Below are 19,714 nucleotides of genomic sequence, written 5' to 3' on the forward strand. Positions count from 1 at the left end.
GCGTGACACACCAGAGGTCACAGCTCCTGGTCTATGCAGTTTACAGTCTGAGCAAGGCCCAGCCTATTCCTGGGCGAGTAAAAGAAAGCAGTGCAGCCCTGAGTAAAGGAGGCTGGAGCCAGACAGCCTTTCATGTTTCCCCTCAATGCAGCCTGGATGCCACAGCTGTGAACAAGAGTCCCTCTGCTCCCTCTGACCAGTCTGCCATCACTCCTAACCCCACCTCCCTCCTGGTAGCTTCCACTCTTTGGTCAGCAGTCCTGGTGAAAGACAATACCCACCAAGAGCCCCGGCAGGGGAGGAGCTGTCTCTCTCCTTTCACAGCCTGTCCCAGTGAGCTTGTGGCCCACTAAGACCACAGGTCTGACTTCTCAGGGCAGAGATTCTGGTTTCTTATTCCCCTCAGTGTCTGCAGTGAGGTATGACTGAGGATAGAGAGGCTAAAGTCACCCCCTCCTAATCCCAGGCCCTTTAACTCTTGTGGCTGACCAAAGGGCCAGAGCCCCCACCTGGGCATCAATGATCTTCTGTTTGGAGTCCACAGCTGCTTGCATCTCTGCATGGTCCTTCTTCAGTTCTTCCTCCACGGACATCAACCTATAGCCAGAGACAGGGACAGTCAGGCTGGCCCTGGAGGCAGCAGAGGTGGGGAGGGTGTGGGAACAAGCCCATCAACCCCCACCCCAGAGCAGGGACACACTAGGAGACCCCTCCTTGGGTCACAGACTTGCCTCCCATACTTGCCTGGGACAGAGGCCTTCCAGCCAACTCCCAGCAACTGACACTGCTGGGCCTCCTTCCTCACCTCCACATCCCACACTTGCTGCTCCTAAAGCCCCAGAGGCCCCTGGGCTGCCCCCTTCCCGATGTTCTTCTAGGAGCCAAGATGGGTGGGAATGGGTGTTAGATCTTCAAAACCCCTAGAGCTAGGCAGGTGGTGGAATGACGAAGTCCCTGAAAAGCTCTAGAACTTTTTCCGCCCTGCCCCTGCTATCTTCACAAAGTTGTGCAGACTCTGCACTGGGCACTCGAGGTACCAAGATGAATGAACTCTAGTCCTTTTCCTCAAGGATTTCACAGGGCAGGAGGCACGAGTAACTAACTACACCCTGCATGGAGCAGCTGCTCTAGTGGAAAGCTCAGGTCCCTGGAACAAAGAGCAGAAAGCAGTGACTTCTCCTGGAGGGTGGGCTGGGAGGTGGCACATCGGTAGGAGACACCTGAAGGACCAGTGTGCAGGCAGGACAATGAGCAGAGGCTGGGGGACACCACCGGCAGAGGCTCAGTGGGCAGGAGGCTGGCTCCGTCCTGCTGCTCCCTCCCTGGGCGCCCCCTGGCCCCACCTGGCTGGCTCCTGAGACACTCTCACTGCTGGGCACTCCCACCTTCCCACTCTCCTTTGGCTTTGGAATTCCACACTCTCTGGGTCTGCCTGTCTCAGACGCCTTGTCCTGTCTGCCCCTGGACATGGGGGTGCCACAGGGCTTTGGCCTCAGCATCCCTTCTCCTTGCTCTGCACACTCTTCTAAGATGAGCCCTCCACTCCCAAGGCTTCTCTCCATCTCTGCCCTCTTGACTCCTCCAGCCCAGAGCAGCCACCGCACCCTGGGCAAGCCCTTGGCCCACTTACAGCAGACACACAGGGAGCCACAGTGCTGGGGCCGGTTCTACACGGGACTGTAATGGGGGCAGCAGGGCAGCAGTTCAGGGAGCACTAACCAGGAGGAGTGGTGGCAGGGGGGGACCCTCGGGGCAGGTTCCCCAGTACAGGAAGGTACCACTCTGAGGAAAGCTTGTGCTGGGGGTGGGGTGTGGGGAGGTTATTAGTTTTGTTAAGGAAAATTAGATTGGAAGGAGACTGTATTTACCCTTGTCTTAAAAACAAATAGGGCCAGGCACATTGGCTCACGCCTATAATCTCAGCACTTTGGGAGGCCAAGGAGGGTGGATCACTTGAGGCTAGGAGTTCAAGACCAGCCTGGGTAACATGGCGAGACCCCATCTCTTTATTAAAAATCAAACAAACAAACCAGAAATCTGGACATAATACAGGCAGTGCAGTACAACAATTTCTAGGAGAACAGAAATCAACAAGGTGAGCCCAGTGAATGGCCTGGAAGCAGAGGGAAGGCAGAGTCCGCAGCCTCACTGAGCTGAGGAGACAGGCAGGTCAGGAAAGTCAAAGTGTGGGACTTGCAGGGCAGACAGCTAGAGAGGAGCAAGAGGCACAGAGAAACTCCACATAGCTCCCAAGTGGGGGTTCCCCTTGTGTCTCTGACTGAATAATATCTGCATGCAGATGAGAAAATTACCAGGCTAGGCAAGAACTATCGGAAAGGAGAACACAAAACAATCCCAGAAGCAGTTCATGTTGTACCAGCAAGAGTGGAGTGACGCACTAACACTGGGAATCACAGAGGACCGTGGAAGGAAACCCCCTCAGCAGCAGGGCCACGTTAGGCCGAGACGAAAGGCTCTGCAGGACGCAGCCTAACAAAACTTAAAAGGAAACCCCGAGAGGATTGAACAGATTCCAAGTAACTGTCTCCCAGAACAAAGCCCCCAGAAAGGATTTAAAGGGACACAAAAACATTCAGCACCTAACTGTAAGATTCATAATGCCTGGCATCCAACCAAAAATTACTAAGTATACAGAGAGAAGCAGAAAAACTTGTAAGCAGGCGGAAAATAAATCAGTAAAAACAGACTCAGATGTCACAGATGGCAGAATTAGACAAGGACATGAAAACAACAAGGTATTATAAATACATTCTACATGTTTCAGAAAATAGAAGTAAAAGCACAATGAGAATTAAAACTGATGGAATGTAAAGCAAAATGGAAATTCTAAGAGGTGAAAAATATAATTATCTGCAGTGAAAAAATACTGGATCAGATTAATAGCAGGTTACACACTGAAGAAAAAATAATTAGCAAACTTGAAGACATAGTCATAGAAACTATCAAAGACAAAAAACAGAAAAAAAATGAAGAAGATAATACAGCATCAGTGAGATACGGGACAATATGAGTCAGCCTAATGCACGTGTGCTAGGAATCCCAGAGAAAGAAATGCGGGGAGGTGGGACTGCAGACATACAACCCAAGACCCAAGAAATCAGAAGAAAACCACACCAATGAACATCACAATCAAACTACTGACAACCAGTGATTTAAAAAAAAGAAAAAAGTATCTTACAAATAGCCAGGGAAAACAGATACATAAAGTACAGAGGAACAAAGACAATGACAGACTCCCTGTCATTACAGCCTCAGGGTGAGGGCCAAATCCAGACCATTGCCTGTTTTTGTAAACAGCCATCTCACATAAATAGTTCTGCTATAACAGCAGAGCTGAACAGTTGCAATAGAGCCATATGGCCTACAAAGCCTAAAGTACTTTTGATCTGCTCCTTTGTAGAAAGTTTGCCAATCCCTGCCCTAGAGCAAAAAAGAGATATAGCTAATAAGTCGATAGGAGACAAAATGGAATCATTAAAAAAAATACTCAGTCCAAAAGAAGGCAGGAAAAAAAGAATAGATGGTAAAAATAGATGGTAAAAAAAAATAGTCCAAAAGAAGGCAGGAAAAAAAGAATAGATGGTAAAAAAAAAAAAAAAAGAAAAAAACAAAGCAACAGATTTAAATATATCAATAATTACATTAAATGTAAATGGTCAAAACAATCCAATTAAAAGGCAGAAACATTTAGACAAAAGCAAGACCCAACAGTATGGTGCCTATAAAACAAACTCACTTCATATATATAGATGGGTGTTATGCTCTGAACGTTTGTGTCACCCTCTAAATTCATACGTTGACACCTAACCCCCAAGGTGATTATCTTAATAGGTAGGGTTTTTGAGAGGTGATTACATCATATGGGCTTTGTTTTCAAAAATGGGATTAGTGCTTTTATATTATACAAGAAGCCCAAGGGAGCTTGTTCACACCCCCGACAATGTGAGAACATAGCAACAGGGCACTATAATATGAAGCAGAGAGTCCTCATTATACCCGACTGCTGGCATTTTGATGTTAGACTTCAGAAATGGGGACAATACATTTTCTGTTGTTTATAAATTACCCAGTCTAAGGTATCTTGTTATAGCAGCCTGAATGGACTAAGACAATGAGTTAAAGGCATGAGGATGAAAAAAGCTATACCATACTAACACAAATCAAAAGCAAGTTGGGGTGGCTACATTAATAGCAGACAAGGCAGATTTCATAGCAAAGAATATTCCAAGGGATAAAGAAGGTGATTTTATAATGACAGAGGTTAATTCAACAATAGTACATAAACAGCCTAAATGTGTATGCACCTAAGAATAGTTTCAGTGTATATAAAGCAAACACCAGTTGGAATGAAAGGAGAAATAGAAAAGCCAGTAAGGATATGGAATACTTGAACACTATCTACCTAATTGGCACTTACATTAGGGAGGAAATATTCCAGGATTGGTTAGTAGAAACGAACGTGTTAAGCAAGTCTCTGAATTCAGAACATGCAAACATCAGACAATACAAACAATGTGGAGAAGGCATTTCTCCACATTTGAAAAGCACTTCCATTCTTGGAAACACACACAAGGTGAGCCAAGAACAGAGCTGGAGATCAAGTGAACAGCAGGTTTCTAAACACCCTGGTTTCACTCATGTTAACTATTTTATAATGAACAAAACTACAAGTAAATGAAGCAAACAACAGTCAGGAACAGAGAAATAGGTGGTCTAAATAGGAGGACTCCGGGAAGGCCTTATGCCATGGACAAAGCACGGAGTGGAGGCCTTCCTGGCTCTTGCACACCTGCTTGGTCTGTCCGGCTGATGGGGTCTTAGACCAGGCCAATGCAAACAAGACACACTGTCTGTCCTCCCGTGCTTGGTATTAGAAGGAAGTAAACTCCATGACTGGGACCCTGGGGTTGACTGCACTCCCTGCCTGACACCAAGGTAGGGATGCCCTACCCACAGGCAGAGACAGAGATGGAGGCGTCACCATGGGGCCTGACGTAAGCCTTCAAAAAGATGAGAGTCAGCATTAAAACTTGCTGTTCCTCCAAAGCCCTTTCCCAGATAACCCAGGCTTAAAACTCAGGATATCAGACTGGCACCACCACCCCCCCCGACCCAAACCACTCAACAGTTCCCAGCTCAGTAACTGGCACCCTGATACACCCACACCCAGACACTCTTGGTAGGAATCTGGGGGCTATGCTGTGTCTTCCACCTTCACCTACTGTACGTAACTGATACTCACTCCCACTTTTCTTACCCTGTATTGGGTCCTGTCTTCCCTGGCACCCCCCAATCTAGCTTCTCAGCATCCCTGAGAGTGCTAAGATGGCATGGCTCCATGTAGGGGCTCAGGCCCATCGGGAGCCAGCTGTCACTGGTCCAGCCTCATCACCAGCTTTGCATTCTGCGTGGGCTTCCCACCCTCTAGGCCACCTTCTACCTCCAGGCCTGTGCTCACGCTGCTCCCACTGCCACTCTCTTCCCTCCGCTCCACACTCAGCTCATCCTTTGAGGAGGCTCTCCCACCAGGGGCCTCCTCGAAGGCCGCGATGGCTTCCCTGCCTGTGCCTGTGGCCGGGCCAGACAGGTGTGGGCCCCACCTGCTGATGATGCCCTTCATCTGGATGTCCTTGTCCTCCTGCTGCCGCCGCAGCCGCTCCTCGCCCTCCTCCAGCCGTGCCTGGTACTCCAGCACCAGCTTCTGCGTCGTCTCCTCCTGGCACTTGAACAGGGTCTCATACTCCTCCAGCTTCTTGGTGGAGATTCGCAGCTTGTCCTGCAGCACCGCCAGGTCCTACCAGGAGAGCAGCATTCACGGGCACAGCACCCAGGACACAGAGAGCACAGCTTTGTCAGCCCCAGTGGGAGGAAGGGTAGGAGGAGCCCCACTTGGAAGGCCCCAGTGACTGTGACCTGCCCACTTCACATAGCAAAGAGATGCCCAAGGAGCCCAGCTGGTGGGGGCTGCAGCCAGACGTGTGCCTGTACCCTACCAGGGGGTCTCCACTCCAAGCTCCCAGCCTGACCTGTATGGCTACGGCGGGGATGAAGACTCAAACCCAAATCCCAGGAGTAAGGGTGTAACTAGGGCTTTGAACTTTTTATGACAAAGGTTAAAGAACCCTTGGATATACGAAGGACGTGTGACAGCACCCTGAGAGGTGGGAGCTCTGCAGGAGGGGAAACTGAGGCCCAGACAAGGAGACCATGTCACATGGAGAGCGACTGACTAGCAGGGTAAGATCCCAGCTTCCCAGCCTCTGTTTGAATCTAAAGCCAGAGGGTGGCAGTGGCATGAGGAAATGGAGAGAGAGAGAATTGAAAGGCAGATGGTCCAGGCTTCGGAGCTGCCTCAGTCCAGCACAGACCCCAACCATCAGGGAGGAACAGGGATGTGGACGAGGCTGGGAAGCGGCGTGGCTGCACAGAGGAGCCAGGCGCTCTGCGCTGAGTGAGGAAAGGCCAACGCCAGGATTGAGAGGGGCCAGACGCCATGAGGACACAGGGATGCAAAGAGCCTGGAGTGAGGCCAGGCCTCCTCGCTCCCCAGCCAAACTCTGGCTCTGGGAGCACTGTGTCCCCTGTCCCCTGGTCCCCTTCACGTAACTATGGTGAAAGCAGGTGGATGTAGTGGACCGGGGATGGTGGTGGCAGCAGGATGCAGCATGGAGATGGGCCTCGCCTGAGGCCAGGGAGAAGTTCTGCCATTCTGACCCCAATACCCTTGCTCAAGAGGCTGCCACAGGCTTTCCTGGGGCCCGGAGGGGCGAGAGCATCCAGAGCGGAGTGGAGAAGCACCTGCCGATCTGGGGCCTGCACTGGTTCCTCCGTCTACATGGACTGCAGCTGGCAGTAGGAGACAAAAACTACCCCCCGATCCAGAGCAGCTGCCACAGCTGGAAGGCTTGGGAGACCAACAAAGCATCCCCCTTCCCCAGCAGATGCTAGATGTGTGTGGCAGAGTGAGATTTTGATTTTTAGAATAGGTTCTTTTCCCAGGAGTGAGGAAGAAAACATCTCAATGGTAGCCTGACCACACCCCCAACGCTGGTAACTGTTGTTTCTTTCCCAGGCCCTGGTGGAGACCAGAGTGGCGAAGAGCCAGGCCGTGGGCAGGCACAAGCCCCGGAGGCCAGGCTGGGGTGGCTCTCCCAGTCATCCTGGGGACCCAGGCCTCTGCCTCCTCAGGTATTAGGCTCCCTCAGGGGGGCTCTATATATCTCTTGGGCACCCTTAGCCCCTCAACCCCTCAACCCCCAGGTCCTCAGGAAGCTCAGCTGCCTCAGTTGCCCCAGGCTAAGGAGCCTTCCCAGAGGTCCCAGGAGTCTGTATCTAAGACAATTCCCTGGTGATTCCAATCGGTAGATGGGAAGCCTCAGGTCTAAGTTGCTAATCCATCCCTCTTGTTACTTTTCTTCCAGACCCCACTGACTGCTATCCTCACAGGGAACAGGGGCTCAGAGGGGACGAGCCCTTCACAAGGACACAAGCACCTGCTGCTGGGGGACCTGGAGGAGAGACTCCTACCAGCTGCTCCCGGGAGACAGCCCCGCCCTGCCCCGAGCTGCCAGGGTCCAGCTTTACCTTTTCTGCTTGGCTGAGCTCGTCCTTACTCCTTAGCCTATCCCTGTGGGGGGGGTCTGGGCCCAGGCCCTCGTCTTCTAACAACTGCGCGTTCATGGTCAAGAGCCAAGCGGCTGTGCGGTCCAGGGCATTGGGGCTCACGGGTGAAGGGCCCTACAACGAAACACAGCTGTGAGGGGCTGGAGGGAGGCGGAGGGCAAGCAGGAGGGACATTAGTGGCCCAGGTGAGCCACAAGGACAAGCAGCTCTGGGACATGGTGGGGAGGGAAGGGTCCTCCAGCTGACTGAGCACCTACAGAGGCAGTCCCCACCCAGGAACTCTGTCTCTCAGACAGTAGCCGATGCCAGAGCCAACAGGTGTCAGGTGGCCTCCTGAACACCACCCTCTGCTGCCAAGGGGACAGAGAGTGACCCTGCCACTGGGGGCACCGGGACAGGCTGAGCTGAGAGGAGGACAGGGCCAGGCTGGGCTGTCAGCCCAAGGCACCCCCACTCCAGACACCGCCTGCAGCCTTTGGGTGACAGGGCCATCCATGCTCCAGGTAGTTGTGCCCGGAGGTCTGTCCAGCCTGTGAAAACATTTTGGGAGGGGAGTGTGGGGCCAGAGTAGGGCAGGATGACTCCTACTTTGGGTGGGGGCTTCGACAGGCTTGGAACTGAAGATGAATGCACTCTTTCTCTCTGACCCCAGCCTGCCCCTAGGGGCACTGACAGAGGAGCCTGGAGTTCCCCAAGGCTGCAGTGTCCCTGGTTCACAGGATTCAGGAAGAAGCCAGGGGGAGGGGGTGGTGGTGCATGTGGCAGGCTGGTGGGATGGGATGGCAGCTGGGTGCGGGCGGAGGTGAAATGACCGAGAGGAGGAGCATGGTATGGGGTATGACAGCCCAGCTGGGCCCAAGTGCCCAGCCCTGCCCTCTGACTAGTGGCACTGACCTGCTTGTGCACTGACCGTGGCTTCAGTTCTGGGCTGTCCCCCTTGGAGGAAGAGGACTGCTGCCTCAGGCGGGTACTGGGGCCTGCCCAATCAGGTGAGGCTGACGCCAGGGTTCCGCTTGAGGGTCTTGGGTACTGCAGGGTGCCCAGCAGGTTGGGGGGCGTCCGGCCGCGGGGGGCAGGAGGTGGCGGCGGGGGTGGGGGTGGAGGCTGGTCGATCCTCCTCTGGGGGCCAGCACTGTTCTGCCGTGGCACCGTGGGCTGCCCGCCTTTTTCAGTCAGTGACATCTGTCGCCGTGCCAGCTCACCGGGCCGCCGAGCCAGCTCCTCCGCGGCAGTGCTGAAACTTCCCAGCTTGGCAGTGGCCAATTCCTCGCTGTTGCTGTGTGAGCTCAGGGAGCTGTGGCCCTCAGAGCCTGAGTCACCAAGGCCGCGGGGTGACAGAGGCAGGCCAGCCGCCATCTGGTACACAGGGTTCTGGAAGGAGAGCGGTGCCAACAGCTGGGGCCGGCCTGGCGCGCCCTCGGAGGTGCCTGGTGTGGTTGGTGTCTGGCCTGCCCGCCGCACCGTGGCCAGCCCTGCCAGGCTCACTGGGGTTGCCCGGGCTGGCCACCCGGCCACCAGCTGAGCTGCAGGGGCCTGCCCATCTGTGGGGAGGACATCGGGGCCCGCTGGGGAGCCTGCCTCCCCATCCAGCGCACGGGCATCCTGGAGGTCCACCATGGAGAGGCTCTTGCCACCGTTGGCCATCTGAAGATCAGGCTCGTTGGCTTCCGAGTAACTCGAGCTGCGGGCAGGTGAGGGCTGGACCCCGGAGGACCTTGTGACAAAAAACAAGTCCTTGTTTTCGGGGGTTGGAGACGGTAACCGGGTGAAATCTATCAGACTGCAGGGAGACAAGCACACACAGGGAAAGAAGGGGAAAAGAAGAACTGTGAGTGCAGCCAAGGCGGGTCCAAACCGACAGCACCCACCAACCTGCCGGGGCCTGGCAGCCCAAGCCAGCGCTGGGGAGATGGATGCGCTCGGGTAACAGGAGTGGGAGAATCCGGGGACCAGAGGCTGAGGCGGCTGCTCCTGCACAGAACCTCTTCTTTAGGGGCCAGCACTGCACATTTCAGGCCGCGCTGCCTGGAAGACCCCTTCCCTGTTCAGCTGCATCTTGGGACAATGGGTACTGGGGCCTGGCTTGCTCTGGAAAACTCCTCCTTAGCTAAGCCCTAAGCCACAACTCAGTGGCTCTCTGCTATCCACGGATCCTGCATTGAGAACTCCAACTTCAGAGTCACTGGGTTCCCTCTGCCTCTTCCCTCTTGTTCCTAATCAGACTGGTAACTGAAGTGGGGGCCCGGTGAAACCTCCTCTTGCCCAGCCTCCTGCTGCCGCTCCCTTGTTTGACTGGCAGGCGGGGGCTGGAGTTCCTGGCAAAAACAAGGAATGAGAGCAGGCTCCATGGAGAGCATGACTCGGTGGGAGGGCTGCACTTGCCCTGGCCTCCTCCTCACTCTATGCTTTTCTCTGGCCTCTCCCTGGCCCCTCCCCAGAAGCTAGCTCCTTTAGAAGAAAGCACAACTGTGGTGGGGGCCAGGGGGGGCTTTGGAGAGAAGAATGTGGGTGGGGGGAACTGAAGGCAGCAAGGACTTGGGGGGGTTGATATGGCTTGGAATGAGGAATGGGTTGGCTTAGCCTCAGATGGCAAGGAAGCGCCACTCCCTGAGATGGGCAGCAGTAGCCACTCGGGGCTGCAATGTTCATGGGCCTGGGAGAGCTGGCTAGAGCAGCAGATGAGCCAGGAAACATGGAGAGCAGTGGGAACCTGGCTGCCCAGGCCACACACCAGGTCAGTCTTTTCACAACTCACGGGCCCGGCTGCCTCTCAGCCTCTCAAGGGCTGTCCACCACACCCCCCACTTCAAACTCTTGGCCCGTGACTCTGCTTGGCTTCGCTTGGCACATTCACTGAACAGATCCAATGCAAGACTCAGTGGACCTGCATCTCTGACCCCTCCTGGGCTCCCCTAACCTCAGGTTCTTGATCTCAGCAGGTTCTTGATCTCAGCACCCTCCCCTGCTTAAAAGCCTGCCTTGCCACTGCCTCAGGGAGACCATACTCCCAACTCTGCTGCTGCAGCCAAGGCCTCACATGCTGGGGTAAGAGGGATCCCCGGCGGGAGAGGGGAGAGTAGGGGTGGAGCAGAAATGCTTCAACATGAACTGAAAGAAATGTCCCTATTTTGACTTAAACAAGAATGTTTTGCCTTCCAATCTGCCTTGTGCGTGTCTTATTTAGACAAAGCAGACCCCAGGACTGGGTCTCAGCAACATTTTATGTTTTCTGGGGTTCCCAGCCTCCAAGCCTGGCAGAGCCACCGAACTCCTATTGAAAACACCCCCAGCTAAACACCACTTCTGAAGATTCTGACTCAGGCTCAGGAAATACCAGGAACATGTGTATTTTTAACAAATATCAGGCGATCTGGAAATGCTGGGGGTTATTTGGGACCAGTAATTATTCTTTGACACATCATGTCTTTGCTTGTGCTTGTCCCTCTGCCTAGAATCCCTTTTCCACCAATGGAAATGATACTTTTCTTAGAACATTAAAAAAGAAAAGAAAAAAACTATAGCATCACCTCCTCTAGGAAGGCTTCCCTGATTATTCCCAAATGGAGGTTCACCACTTAGGACCTGTACAACTCAAGTCTTGCCAGGTTTGTTTTATAAACACTATGTGGGCATTCTCTTTCCCCATCTGAGATTACAGGTGAGCTGTGCCTAGTGTGCACACACACCCACCACACCCAACATGCCTGGCAGCTCTTACCCGGAAAGATCATTCTCGATCACCATCTTCTGCAGCCCAGCTGAGATGCTGCTGCCAGAGCCCGGTGTGGAGGCCAGGTCGTTGGTCCCTGGCAGCTGCCCACTACCTGGGGTGCTCAGCGCTGTGTGGACGTCCCTCAGGATCCGAGGCAGGGGTCCCAGTTTCGACACTATGCTCTGCAAAGGCACAGCAAAAGGCAGGCGTGACCTCCTGGGACCACACAGGTAGGCTATATGTGCTGCAGCCACTGTGGCTGAAAACCACCGCGGAGCCTGTCAGAAGTGCAGATCCCCACCTGCCGCCAGTCAGAGCTGCTGGGTCTGGGACGGGGGTGAGCCCAGGAATCGATAAATCTACATTTTTAACCAGCTCCCAGGTATTTCTGGGGCAGGAGTAGGAGGCCCACAGGGGGAGATGCGGACCTAGTGCAAGCCTCTCCTTCAGTTTGCCCTGCCCTGATGCCTCCGCAGAGAGGAAAGCACACATGGAATCCCAGCATTTCCACACCTCCACCTCTCCATCCAGAGGCTTCTGTGACAGCCCCTCTCACATCATCTACTCCATGGGATAGGCTGGGGCCTGACCCACTTTGGCACCTGAGGACCAGTGGAGATGGTCCAGGCATCCCCAGGTGCTGGTCAGGCAGAAGGCAGAGCCTGAACCCATCTGAACCTTGCTGGCACGCTTTAGAGGACTTGAGGGGCAGAGGATTCTAGGCTATGGGGACACTGCCTTCACCTGTTTATGCACAAGCTTCCACAGAGGTCTCCGTGAGAAAACAAAGGTGAAAACTCATGCAGGCAATAGAGCACACAATTGAGAGGCAAACAGTTGTGTTTCAAATCCCTGTTGCACCCTATCACCGGTGTGACAGTACCAATCACCTTCCATTCTTCCTGCCTGGTTGTGCAGATACGTGGACAGCACAGGGGGAAGGTAAGTGGTGGCAGTGACAGTGACTGGTGTTGGCTGCAGTGCAGGGACTGGAACCGGTGGAAAGGAGGGTCTCGGCCCTCATTTCCATTTCTCCCTCCTGTGTCTCTCACAGCCAAAGGCAAGTGGATACAAATGAGCAAAAATGATGGCCTCTGATTGCAACAACACCTATTTCTAGTGAAAAGTCAGGACTAACCTAAAGTGCCCATCAACAGGGCACTGGTGAAATAAATAGCATTCGTATGATGCAGTCATTATAAAGCCCTTGGCGGTGGTGCAGATTGCACTGACAAGCAAAGAGGCCCACAATAGAGTGGTAAGAAACGCACACAGCAGCATACACAGTACGTTCTCGCTTTAAAAGGAACTGAAAAAGGGAAAGAGCTCTATGTGTGTGCGCCTGCATGTTTGTGCGTGCTTACACATGCACAGATCGCGTCCAGGAGGCTGCATACCAGTGCTCTGAGCGGTCACCTCTAGGGAATGGGACCAGGAGGCATGAAGGGCCTTCCAGACCAGTTTCAGCACCTTACAAAAGTAAGGTGGTCCCTTGGAGCCCTAGAAAGCAACAGATATTTGGGAAGAAGTTCCTGGTAGACCCAGCCCTTAAGTCCAAGAACTAACTGCTCACTATGTGGGCTGAGGCTGGGGGTCAGTGAAGTCTCAGGCTAGGGAGGGCTCACTTCAGGTGACTGCAGCAGTGTCAGAGGTGTCTAGGGAGTAACCTTGTCAACAGATGGTCAAGGGCCATCCTAGAAAGGTTTCCAACTTCCTGCTGGACAAGTGGAGGCACAGGGTCTTGAGTCATCTTCTTCATACAGGTGAATTCACGATCCAATTTTATTTCTCACATGCTCTGGCAGGCAGCGCAGAGGCGCTTGTCCACTAAAGGCTGAGTGCATGTGGAACACCCCAGCCCTAGTACCCAGAGTGGGGCTGCCTTGGCAGATACTGCTGAGTGAACACAGCATTTGCCCACAGAGAAAATGGGGCCCACAGATCCCCAGTGTGTTCTGACAGGACCTGGCCTGGAGCCCTGGGCTCCTGGTATGCAGTTAGCTCCTGATCATGCCACGTGGGCGAATTCTCTGCCCTCCATGGTTACTCTGCAAGGGGGAACACTAAAAGCCTGATGGTAGCTTTTGGCCCCACCTCCGCCCCACAGCCATAGGCACCTGCTCCAGCTGGCTGATGGCCTCCCAGAGCAGTGAGTGCAGGCTGGAGAGCTCGCGGCCCAAGTCGATGTAGCCCTCGAAGCCAGCTGTGTTGGAGAGGGTCTCGGGGTTGGAGATCTCCAGCAGGAAGCGCTGCATGTTGGTCCACTCATGCTCTAGGAACTGGTTCATGAAGGACATGTACTCCTCCTTGCTGCCGAATCTGGACGGAGGGTAGCTGGGTGAGCACTCTGGGCCCAGGCAGGCCCTGCCCAGGAACTCCCTCCACTGGGACACCACCGCCCGCTTTCCCCACTGTGGCCGGTTCCCACCCTACTCACTCCCCAAGTCAGCTGAATATGCTTTGGCCCAGATCACCAGGGCCCTCCTTGCTCATGGTAACAGTGACCATTTTCTGAACCTTTTATCTCAGGACCTGGAATGTTCTGTGTCCCCCATACACTGCCTGTTAACAGTGTCCTTCCACTTTTCCTCCAAGCTTCACTGTCCTGGTATGCAGATGATGCTCAATCCATGCTCAACCCAGGTCTCCCAATGAGCTTTCAGACATGTATTAATATATCCGCAGGCACCTCCCCCGGGAGTCCCTCCTACTTAGCCTGGCCACACCTGAAGTCATCACCATCACCCAAACCCATGCCCTCCTCCTGAGTTCTCTATCCTAAGTGGAGACCCCACTACCCATACAGATACCTGAGCCAGAACCTCTGGCAGTTGTCAACTCCTCCCTCTTCCTCGTTCCCAAATGGCATGGCCCGCTGATTTTGCCTTCTAATAACCCCTAACCTTGTCCCTTGCAGCCACTGCCTCCTGTACCCCCTCCCCTCCCTGCCAATTTTCTGCCATTGTTGCTGGCACCACAGCTACACTCTCCTTTCAGGTCTTCTGGCTACCATCCTGCTCCCTGCAACCCATCTGCCCACTGCTGTCAGGGTGAGCTTTTCAGGGTCCAGAACAGAGGAAGGCCATCCTCTCTCTTGTTTAAAACTCTCTGGTGGCTCCCACAGCCCTGTCTGGACTTCAGGTCCTTGCTGTCCTCTTAGGTCTCATTGCCAGCTTCTCCTGACCCGGCACAGCACATGGCCCTCCCTGGGATGTCTGGCCTCTGCTCCTCTTCCTTGAGATAATGAACGCCTCACCCTGACATGCAGTTGCGGGATCTTGTCACCCTGGAGGCTTTCCTGTCTCCTCTCCCAACAAGCTGAGCGCCTTTCTAAGAGGCTCATGTGTGTCTGTCACTGCTATCCTGCTTATTCCACACATCTCCCTGGCTGAAGTACTGAGCGCTACCAGGGCTGATTCATCTTGGTACCGTCAGAGCCCAGCACACAGATAGCCCCAGGATGGGGCTCAATCCATGCTTTGAGAATGAACAACAGTGAGATGACCCAGCCCTTCTACTTCTCCCCGCTTGCTCTAAGGATGCAGCCGAAAACACCAATAGTGCTTTATCAGCAAAGAAAGACATCCTGACAGCAGGAGACCAGGACAGTGGTGCCCAACCCGAGTGTCCAAGCACAGGGAATGGGTTAAGGAAATATGGGCCGGTTCCCCTTGGAGGAATATTAGTCATTTATTTCAAAACAGGGCTTAATGAATGCTAAAGGATATGTGAGAATCCTTATAATAATACATTAATTCAAAAAAGCAGAAGGAAAAAAAAAGTCTCATGTTGCCACCTTTAAAAATCAAGAAACATACCAAAATGACATATACCTTGAGATGAAGGATAGAGTGTGGAGATTTTATGTTTTAAAAAGTGGGAAGGAGAAGGACTGAGGATGACAGGGACAAAACCAGGGCCTGTTTATGGTCTCTGCCCAGCTTGGGGACAGAAACACCACCAGGGCTTACCCTGTGGATGTCAGCCCTGCCCACTCTGCCTGGTGAGGGAGGAGGCACTCACTTGGCAAAGTTGGCCAGGTTCTGGGTAACCTTGGCGATGAGGGTGAGGGTGCGGGCAGTGCGGTCATCGGGGTACTCCTGCAGCAGGTTGAAGAGTGAGGGCGACATGATGGCTGGGCAGAGGAAGCGCAGGAAGAGGGAGGCGCTGATGAGCCGCTCACTGATGTCCGGCCGGCCGCGGCTGCTGCACTCCTGCCTCCACGAGGCAAACACCTCTTTCAACTCCCGTGGGAAGACGCTGTGCAGGGACAAACAAGGGTGGGCTTGGCCATCAGGCAGGGGCCCAGGACAGCAGGAACCCGCATTCCAACCGTGGCTCTACCCGACCAGCTGCGTGAGGTCAGCCCCGCTGTCTGAGCTCTGAGGACACAGCTGTCTGTGGAGAGCAGTCAGTACAGGGCGACTGAAGCAAGTGCCCAGGCAGTAGGAGTGGGGAGACCAGGTTCCCATCGGGCAGTGGGCTCTCAGCGAAGGGCCAGGCCAGTGGGATGGGAGGAGGCCTGAGGAGCTGGCTCTCCATCCTAACCGGAATTAACTGCCAAGGGCCAGTGCTGAACCGCCTATCCAGCTTCTGGTCTGGGCCCTCCCCACCTCTTCCCCAGTCTCTACTTCATTTTTCAACCCCAACAGCAGGCATCTGGGTCTAGGGAGAAGTGAGGAAAACAGGAATAGACCACTATTCCTTGGGTTCCCATCACTGGCTTTGAGACTCATTTCCTTTGCTTGAATGATGTCATAGGAATCTGGGATTTCCTACAAGCTCAGAAAGATCAACGAGATGGGACTACCCCTGAACACAGTGGGAGAACACAGCTTTCATTCTCTAGATGGGGAGGGAAAGGGAGGTAGTGACTGCCCCAGGGTGATGGAGCGAGTGGGCAGAGCTGGCCCTAGACAATGGGGCTCCTGGTTCTACTGGGCATCTTGGCCTGCCGTGGTCAGGCCCACCTGGCCAACTTTTAAGTGGTTTTCCTATTTTTTTTTCCCTAAAAGATACATCTCCCAGCCTGGGGCAGGCCAGGCCCCAGTGGTCCCTGAACTCAGTCTACACTTGGCTCTGCCATGACCTCAGGGTGATGTGACCAAGGCCCTAACCCTCCTGGAAGAATTCGGTTTTCTCTCCCTTAAACTGAGAACGAGACCTGCCCTGCTAAGCTCACAGAGCCATCGTAAGGCTAAAACCCCAAGGCTATAATAGGCTTGAAGAACTTGAAATTTCTTCCCCCACAGGCCCAGCAGCCTGCTCAGCACGCTCTCCCACAATGCATGCTGGCTGACCCATCAAGGGCACGCCTAGCAGGGAATGAAGGTGAGCCACCTTTAGCCGTGGCTCTCACAGTGCCTGGCACAGAACTGGACAGGGGCAGGTGCTGAGTGGTGACATCTATCAATGGCCTTGTCCAGAATGGAGAGGCGCCTCTGACAAATGCCAGAAAGAGGAAATGGAAAATCACGGTCCACAAATGTTTTCCCTGAGTCACATGCCCAGCCCCCCGGGAAGAGAGGGGAAAGCATGGCCCAGCTGGGAATGGGAAGTGTGTTCCCAGAGTTCAAGGCCCTATAGTTGCTCTCCACCCCAAGCCCAAGGGTGTGGAAAGCTGCGCATTTGTGGCCCATCTTGAGGTGCCCATTTGGCCCAGGTAAGCACCTTGTATAGCCCATGGGCTAAGGCCCTGGGTGCCCACTCTCCTGGCTTTGCCCATTCCCCCCACCTTTTCTTGTCCTTGGGGAGCAGCAAACACTTCCCTGGCCCTCCTATGTGCCCAGTCCTGAGCTGGTGGGCTCACCTTCCCCCAGGGTGCCCCAGCATTTGGAGGAAATGTTTCAGGCACAGGCACAACCCTATCCTGATGGGATCAGGGCTGCGACAGAGTGTACCCAGGTGTGTGGCCTTGCAGCAGGAAAGGCAGGAGTGTATGCAGGTCAAGGTGCAGGTGAGTGAGAGGCACACGTAACAAGGAGTGAGGTACGGCCAGGGAGGGAGTGGTGTCAGAAGAGGCTGCGGACGGAGGCTTGGGTGGGTGGGGGCTGTAAGCCCTGAGCTGGAGGGGAACACAAGTTAAACCTGGGCAGCTCCTCTGGGGTGAAAATGAACCCACTGCTTGGACTGACAGCAAGGCCCTCCTGGACAGTCCCATGTGCCACCACAGGAGGAGGCCGTACTCGGCACCAGGCTGGCTGGCCACCACACACATATACCACAGGAGCAAGCCGGTGGCCGTGAAGTCGGCCTTACCGCAAGTTTCTCCGGGACTGATTCTGGCCCTGCTGACGGGCCTGTCCGAGCAGCCCACCGCTGCATGCCCTGCTGCTTTCCAGGAATGGCAGAGCCTGCAGACCCCGCTGTACTTCAGTCTAGTCCTTTCTCTTTATTCTCTAGTCCTAGCAAGAGGCCTGCCTGGTGCTCAGGCCCCCAATGTGCCCCTGCTGGACCCCATCACAAGACTGTGACATGAGCACCTTAGCTCCCAGGGACAGGTGAGGAGCCTCAGATGAAGCCATCCACCCACCCCAACTGGGGGCCCGCACAGGGTCTGTCAGTCTCACTCCCGCTGCAGCCCAAGCACCCACAACAGCCCCCAGCACATGAAGGGTGCTCTCTTCTCACCAGAAACGGTGGACTGGTGTGTCCAGGTTCTTTCCACCACAAAGCCACAGCAATGTGCTAAACGCTGCCTCACCTGAGAGCTCAAAAGGGACTAGGCCAGAGGACTGGCAAGTCAGTACAACTCAGGGGCCAGGCAGCACCGGGCACAATGTAGGTGCCAGACACTGAAGGATGGGGAAGGTGACAGGGTGGGAGGCCTGGGCGCTGCACTGACCAGTAGGAGTTGATGATCTTGCAGAAGGCCAGCTCGCAGCACATCTTGAGGTTGCCCTGGTGCTCTGGGAGGTCAGCGGCTGAGCACTTGCTGGGATCCACCTCGCAGTTCTCATCTGACTCGTACAGTGCTTTGATGAACTCACCTATGGCCAAGTGGGCAGGGAGTGGGGAGTGAGGACCTGGCGGGCCCTGCCCACCCTCTGTCCTGCTGCTGGCCCACTTCCTACCTAGGGCGTCCTGCAGGTACTTCTGGCCCACTAGCTTGAGGTACTCCTCGATGGCCTTGGTGGCCAGTGTGTTCTCCCGGAAGATGAGGTGCTCGTTGTCCCCGCAGCGGTCCACCTCTGACATCATCAGGTCTGTCAGGAAGTCCTGAGGAGGCAGGAGGTGGGGAGAGCAGGACCTGAGCTGGCCTGGCATGGAGGCTCCTAGGATTCCAGACCTAGCCAGAGAAGCCCTGGCATTTTGAGGCCGCTTCATCACCAAGATGCAGGGGTCCCCGGGAGGAATAGTGTGCCCACCTTTAGGGGCTGCTGGGGAGTGTGGGCAGGGCAGGGGCCCCCAGCCAAGGGAGGAGCCTAGAACTGGTGACAGTAGAGCCGGGTCTACGGATGGAGGCAGCTGAAGGGCACTGAACCAGTGCATGCCACATGGAGCCACAATCTCCCACCACCACAGAGAATGGACTCATTTCCATGTATAGCCCTGATCAGGCCTGGCCTGGTGACCACAGCAGGACTCGCCTCTCCCCGCAGCATCAGTGCCAAAGAGGACAAGTGAGGCTGCCCTGTCTCATGGTAAAAATGGTCACCAGTATCCACCTGTGACTCGGGTGGGAGCTCCCACACCAGACACAGATGCCTTCTGTGCAGTCCCACTGCCCGGGGAGGTCATGAGCCACCATGCTCAGGCAGGTGAGAGCAGGAACTGATGTGCAACTGGCTGGAGAGGGAAGGTGGAGGCGCCACTGCCCACCTGGCAATCCGGGGTAGCAGCCCCTGGCCCATCAGGTCCCACACAAAGTGTTGTGGGAAAACCCCAGCACAGGAGCCCGAACCCACACCTTCCCCCACTCTAGCAACCATGCGGATACTAACTCCCTCCCTCAGGAGTCCCCCGCCTCCTTGTACTTAAAACCAACCTGTGGCTTGGGGGAGGGGAAGAAGATAGGAAAAACTGTCAGAGTTTCAAGGGAGGGTGACAGTCAGGGCAGGGGGCCACCTAGCACAGAGCCTGCAAGGCACCCAGGAGGGGTAGACCCAGGCATCTGTGCTCAAGAAATTCCTCACTCCGACATGCACGAGTGGGGTCCTTTAAAAGAGAACTGAGATCTAGACACAGGAACTCAGGCTGCACAGCAGAGGCACAGAGAGACAGCAGGTGCCAAGAGGAAGCTGTCGTTGGCTTCCTGGGGATCATGTGGCCTGAGGACCCCTTCCTGACCAACAGGCGACCTCCAGGGTCGCATTCTCTGAATACACTGAAGCAGGGGTCAGAGCTGCATCTCCCCTG

At 54.7% G+C, this 19,714-nt stretch overlaps 1 protein-coding gene across 15 annotated transcripts in view; it reads right to left on the reverse strand.

Annotated features, from left to right (window-relative positions):
• The window catches only part of DAB2IP (DAB2 interacting protein), an 85,824-nt gene that overhangs the window by 3,480 nt on the left and 62,630 nt on the right, over positions 1 to 19,714 (reverse strand). For 13 of the 15 annotated variants that reach the window (XM_023223726.2, XM_023223722.2, XM_023223733.2 and 10 more), the window contains 9 exons: positions 18,430 to 18,574; positions 18,201 to 18,345; positions 15,380 to 15,616; positions 13,474 to 13,675; positions 11,363 to 11,538; positions 8,539 to 9,424; positions 7,606 to 7,758; positions 5,622 to 5,815; positions 510 to 597 (listed from right to left, as the gene is read on the reverse strand). In XM_023223726.2, coding sequence (XP_023079494.2) covers positions 510 to 597; positions 5,622 to 5,815; positions 7,606 to 7,758; positions 8,539 to 9,424; positions 11,363 to 11,538; positions 13,474 to 13,675; positions 15,380 to 15,616; positions 18,201 to 18,345; positions 18,430 to 18,574 — 2,226 coding nt within the window. The remainder of the gene's footprint in view (positions 1 to 509; positions 598 to 5,621; positions 5,816 to 7,605; positions 7,759 to 8,538; positions 9,425 to 11,362; positions 11,539 to 13,473; positions 13,676 to 15,379; positions 15,617 to 18,200; positions 18,346 to 18,429; positions 18,575 to 19,714) is intronic. The other 2 variants (XM_023223723.2, XM_023223720.2) reach the window with 1 other exon arrangement.

The sequence above is a fragment of the Piliocolobus tephrosceles genome, chromosome 14 (assembly GCF_002776525.5).
Source record: "Piliocolobus tephrosceles isolate RC106 chromosome 14, ASM277652v3, whole genome shotgun sequence".
NCBI lineage: Eukaryota > Metazoa > Chordata > Mammalia > Primates > Cercopithecidae > Piliocolobus > Piliocolobus tephrosceles.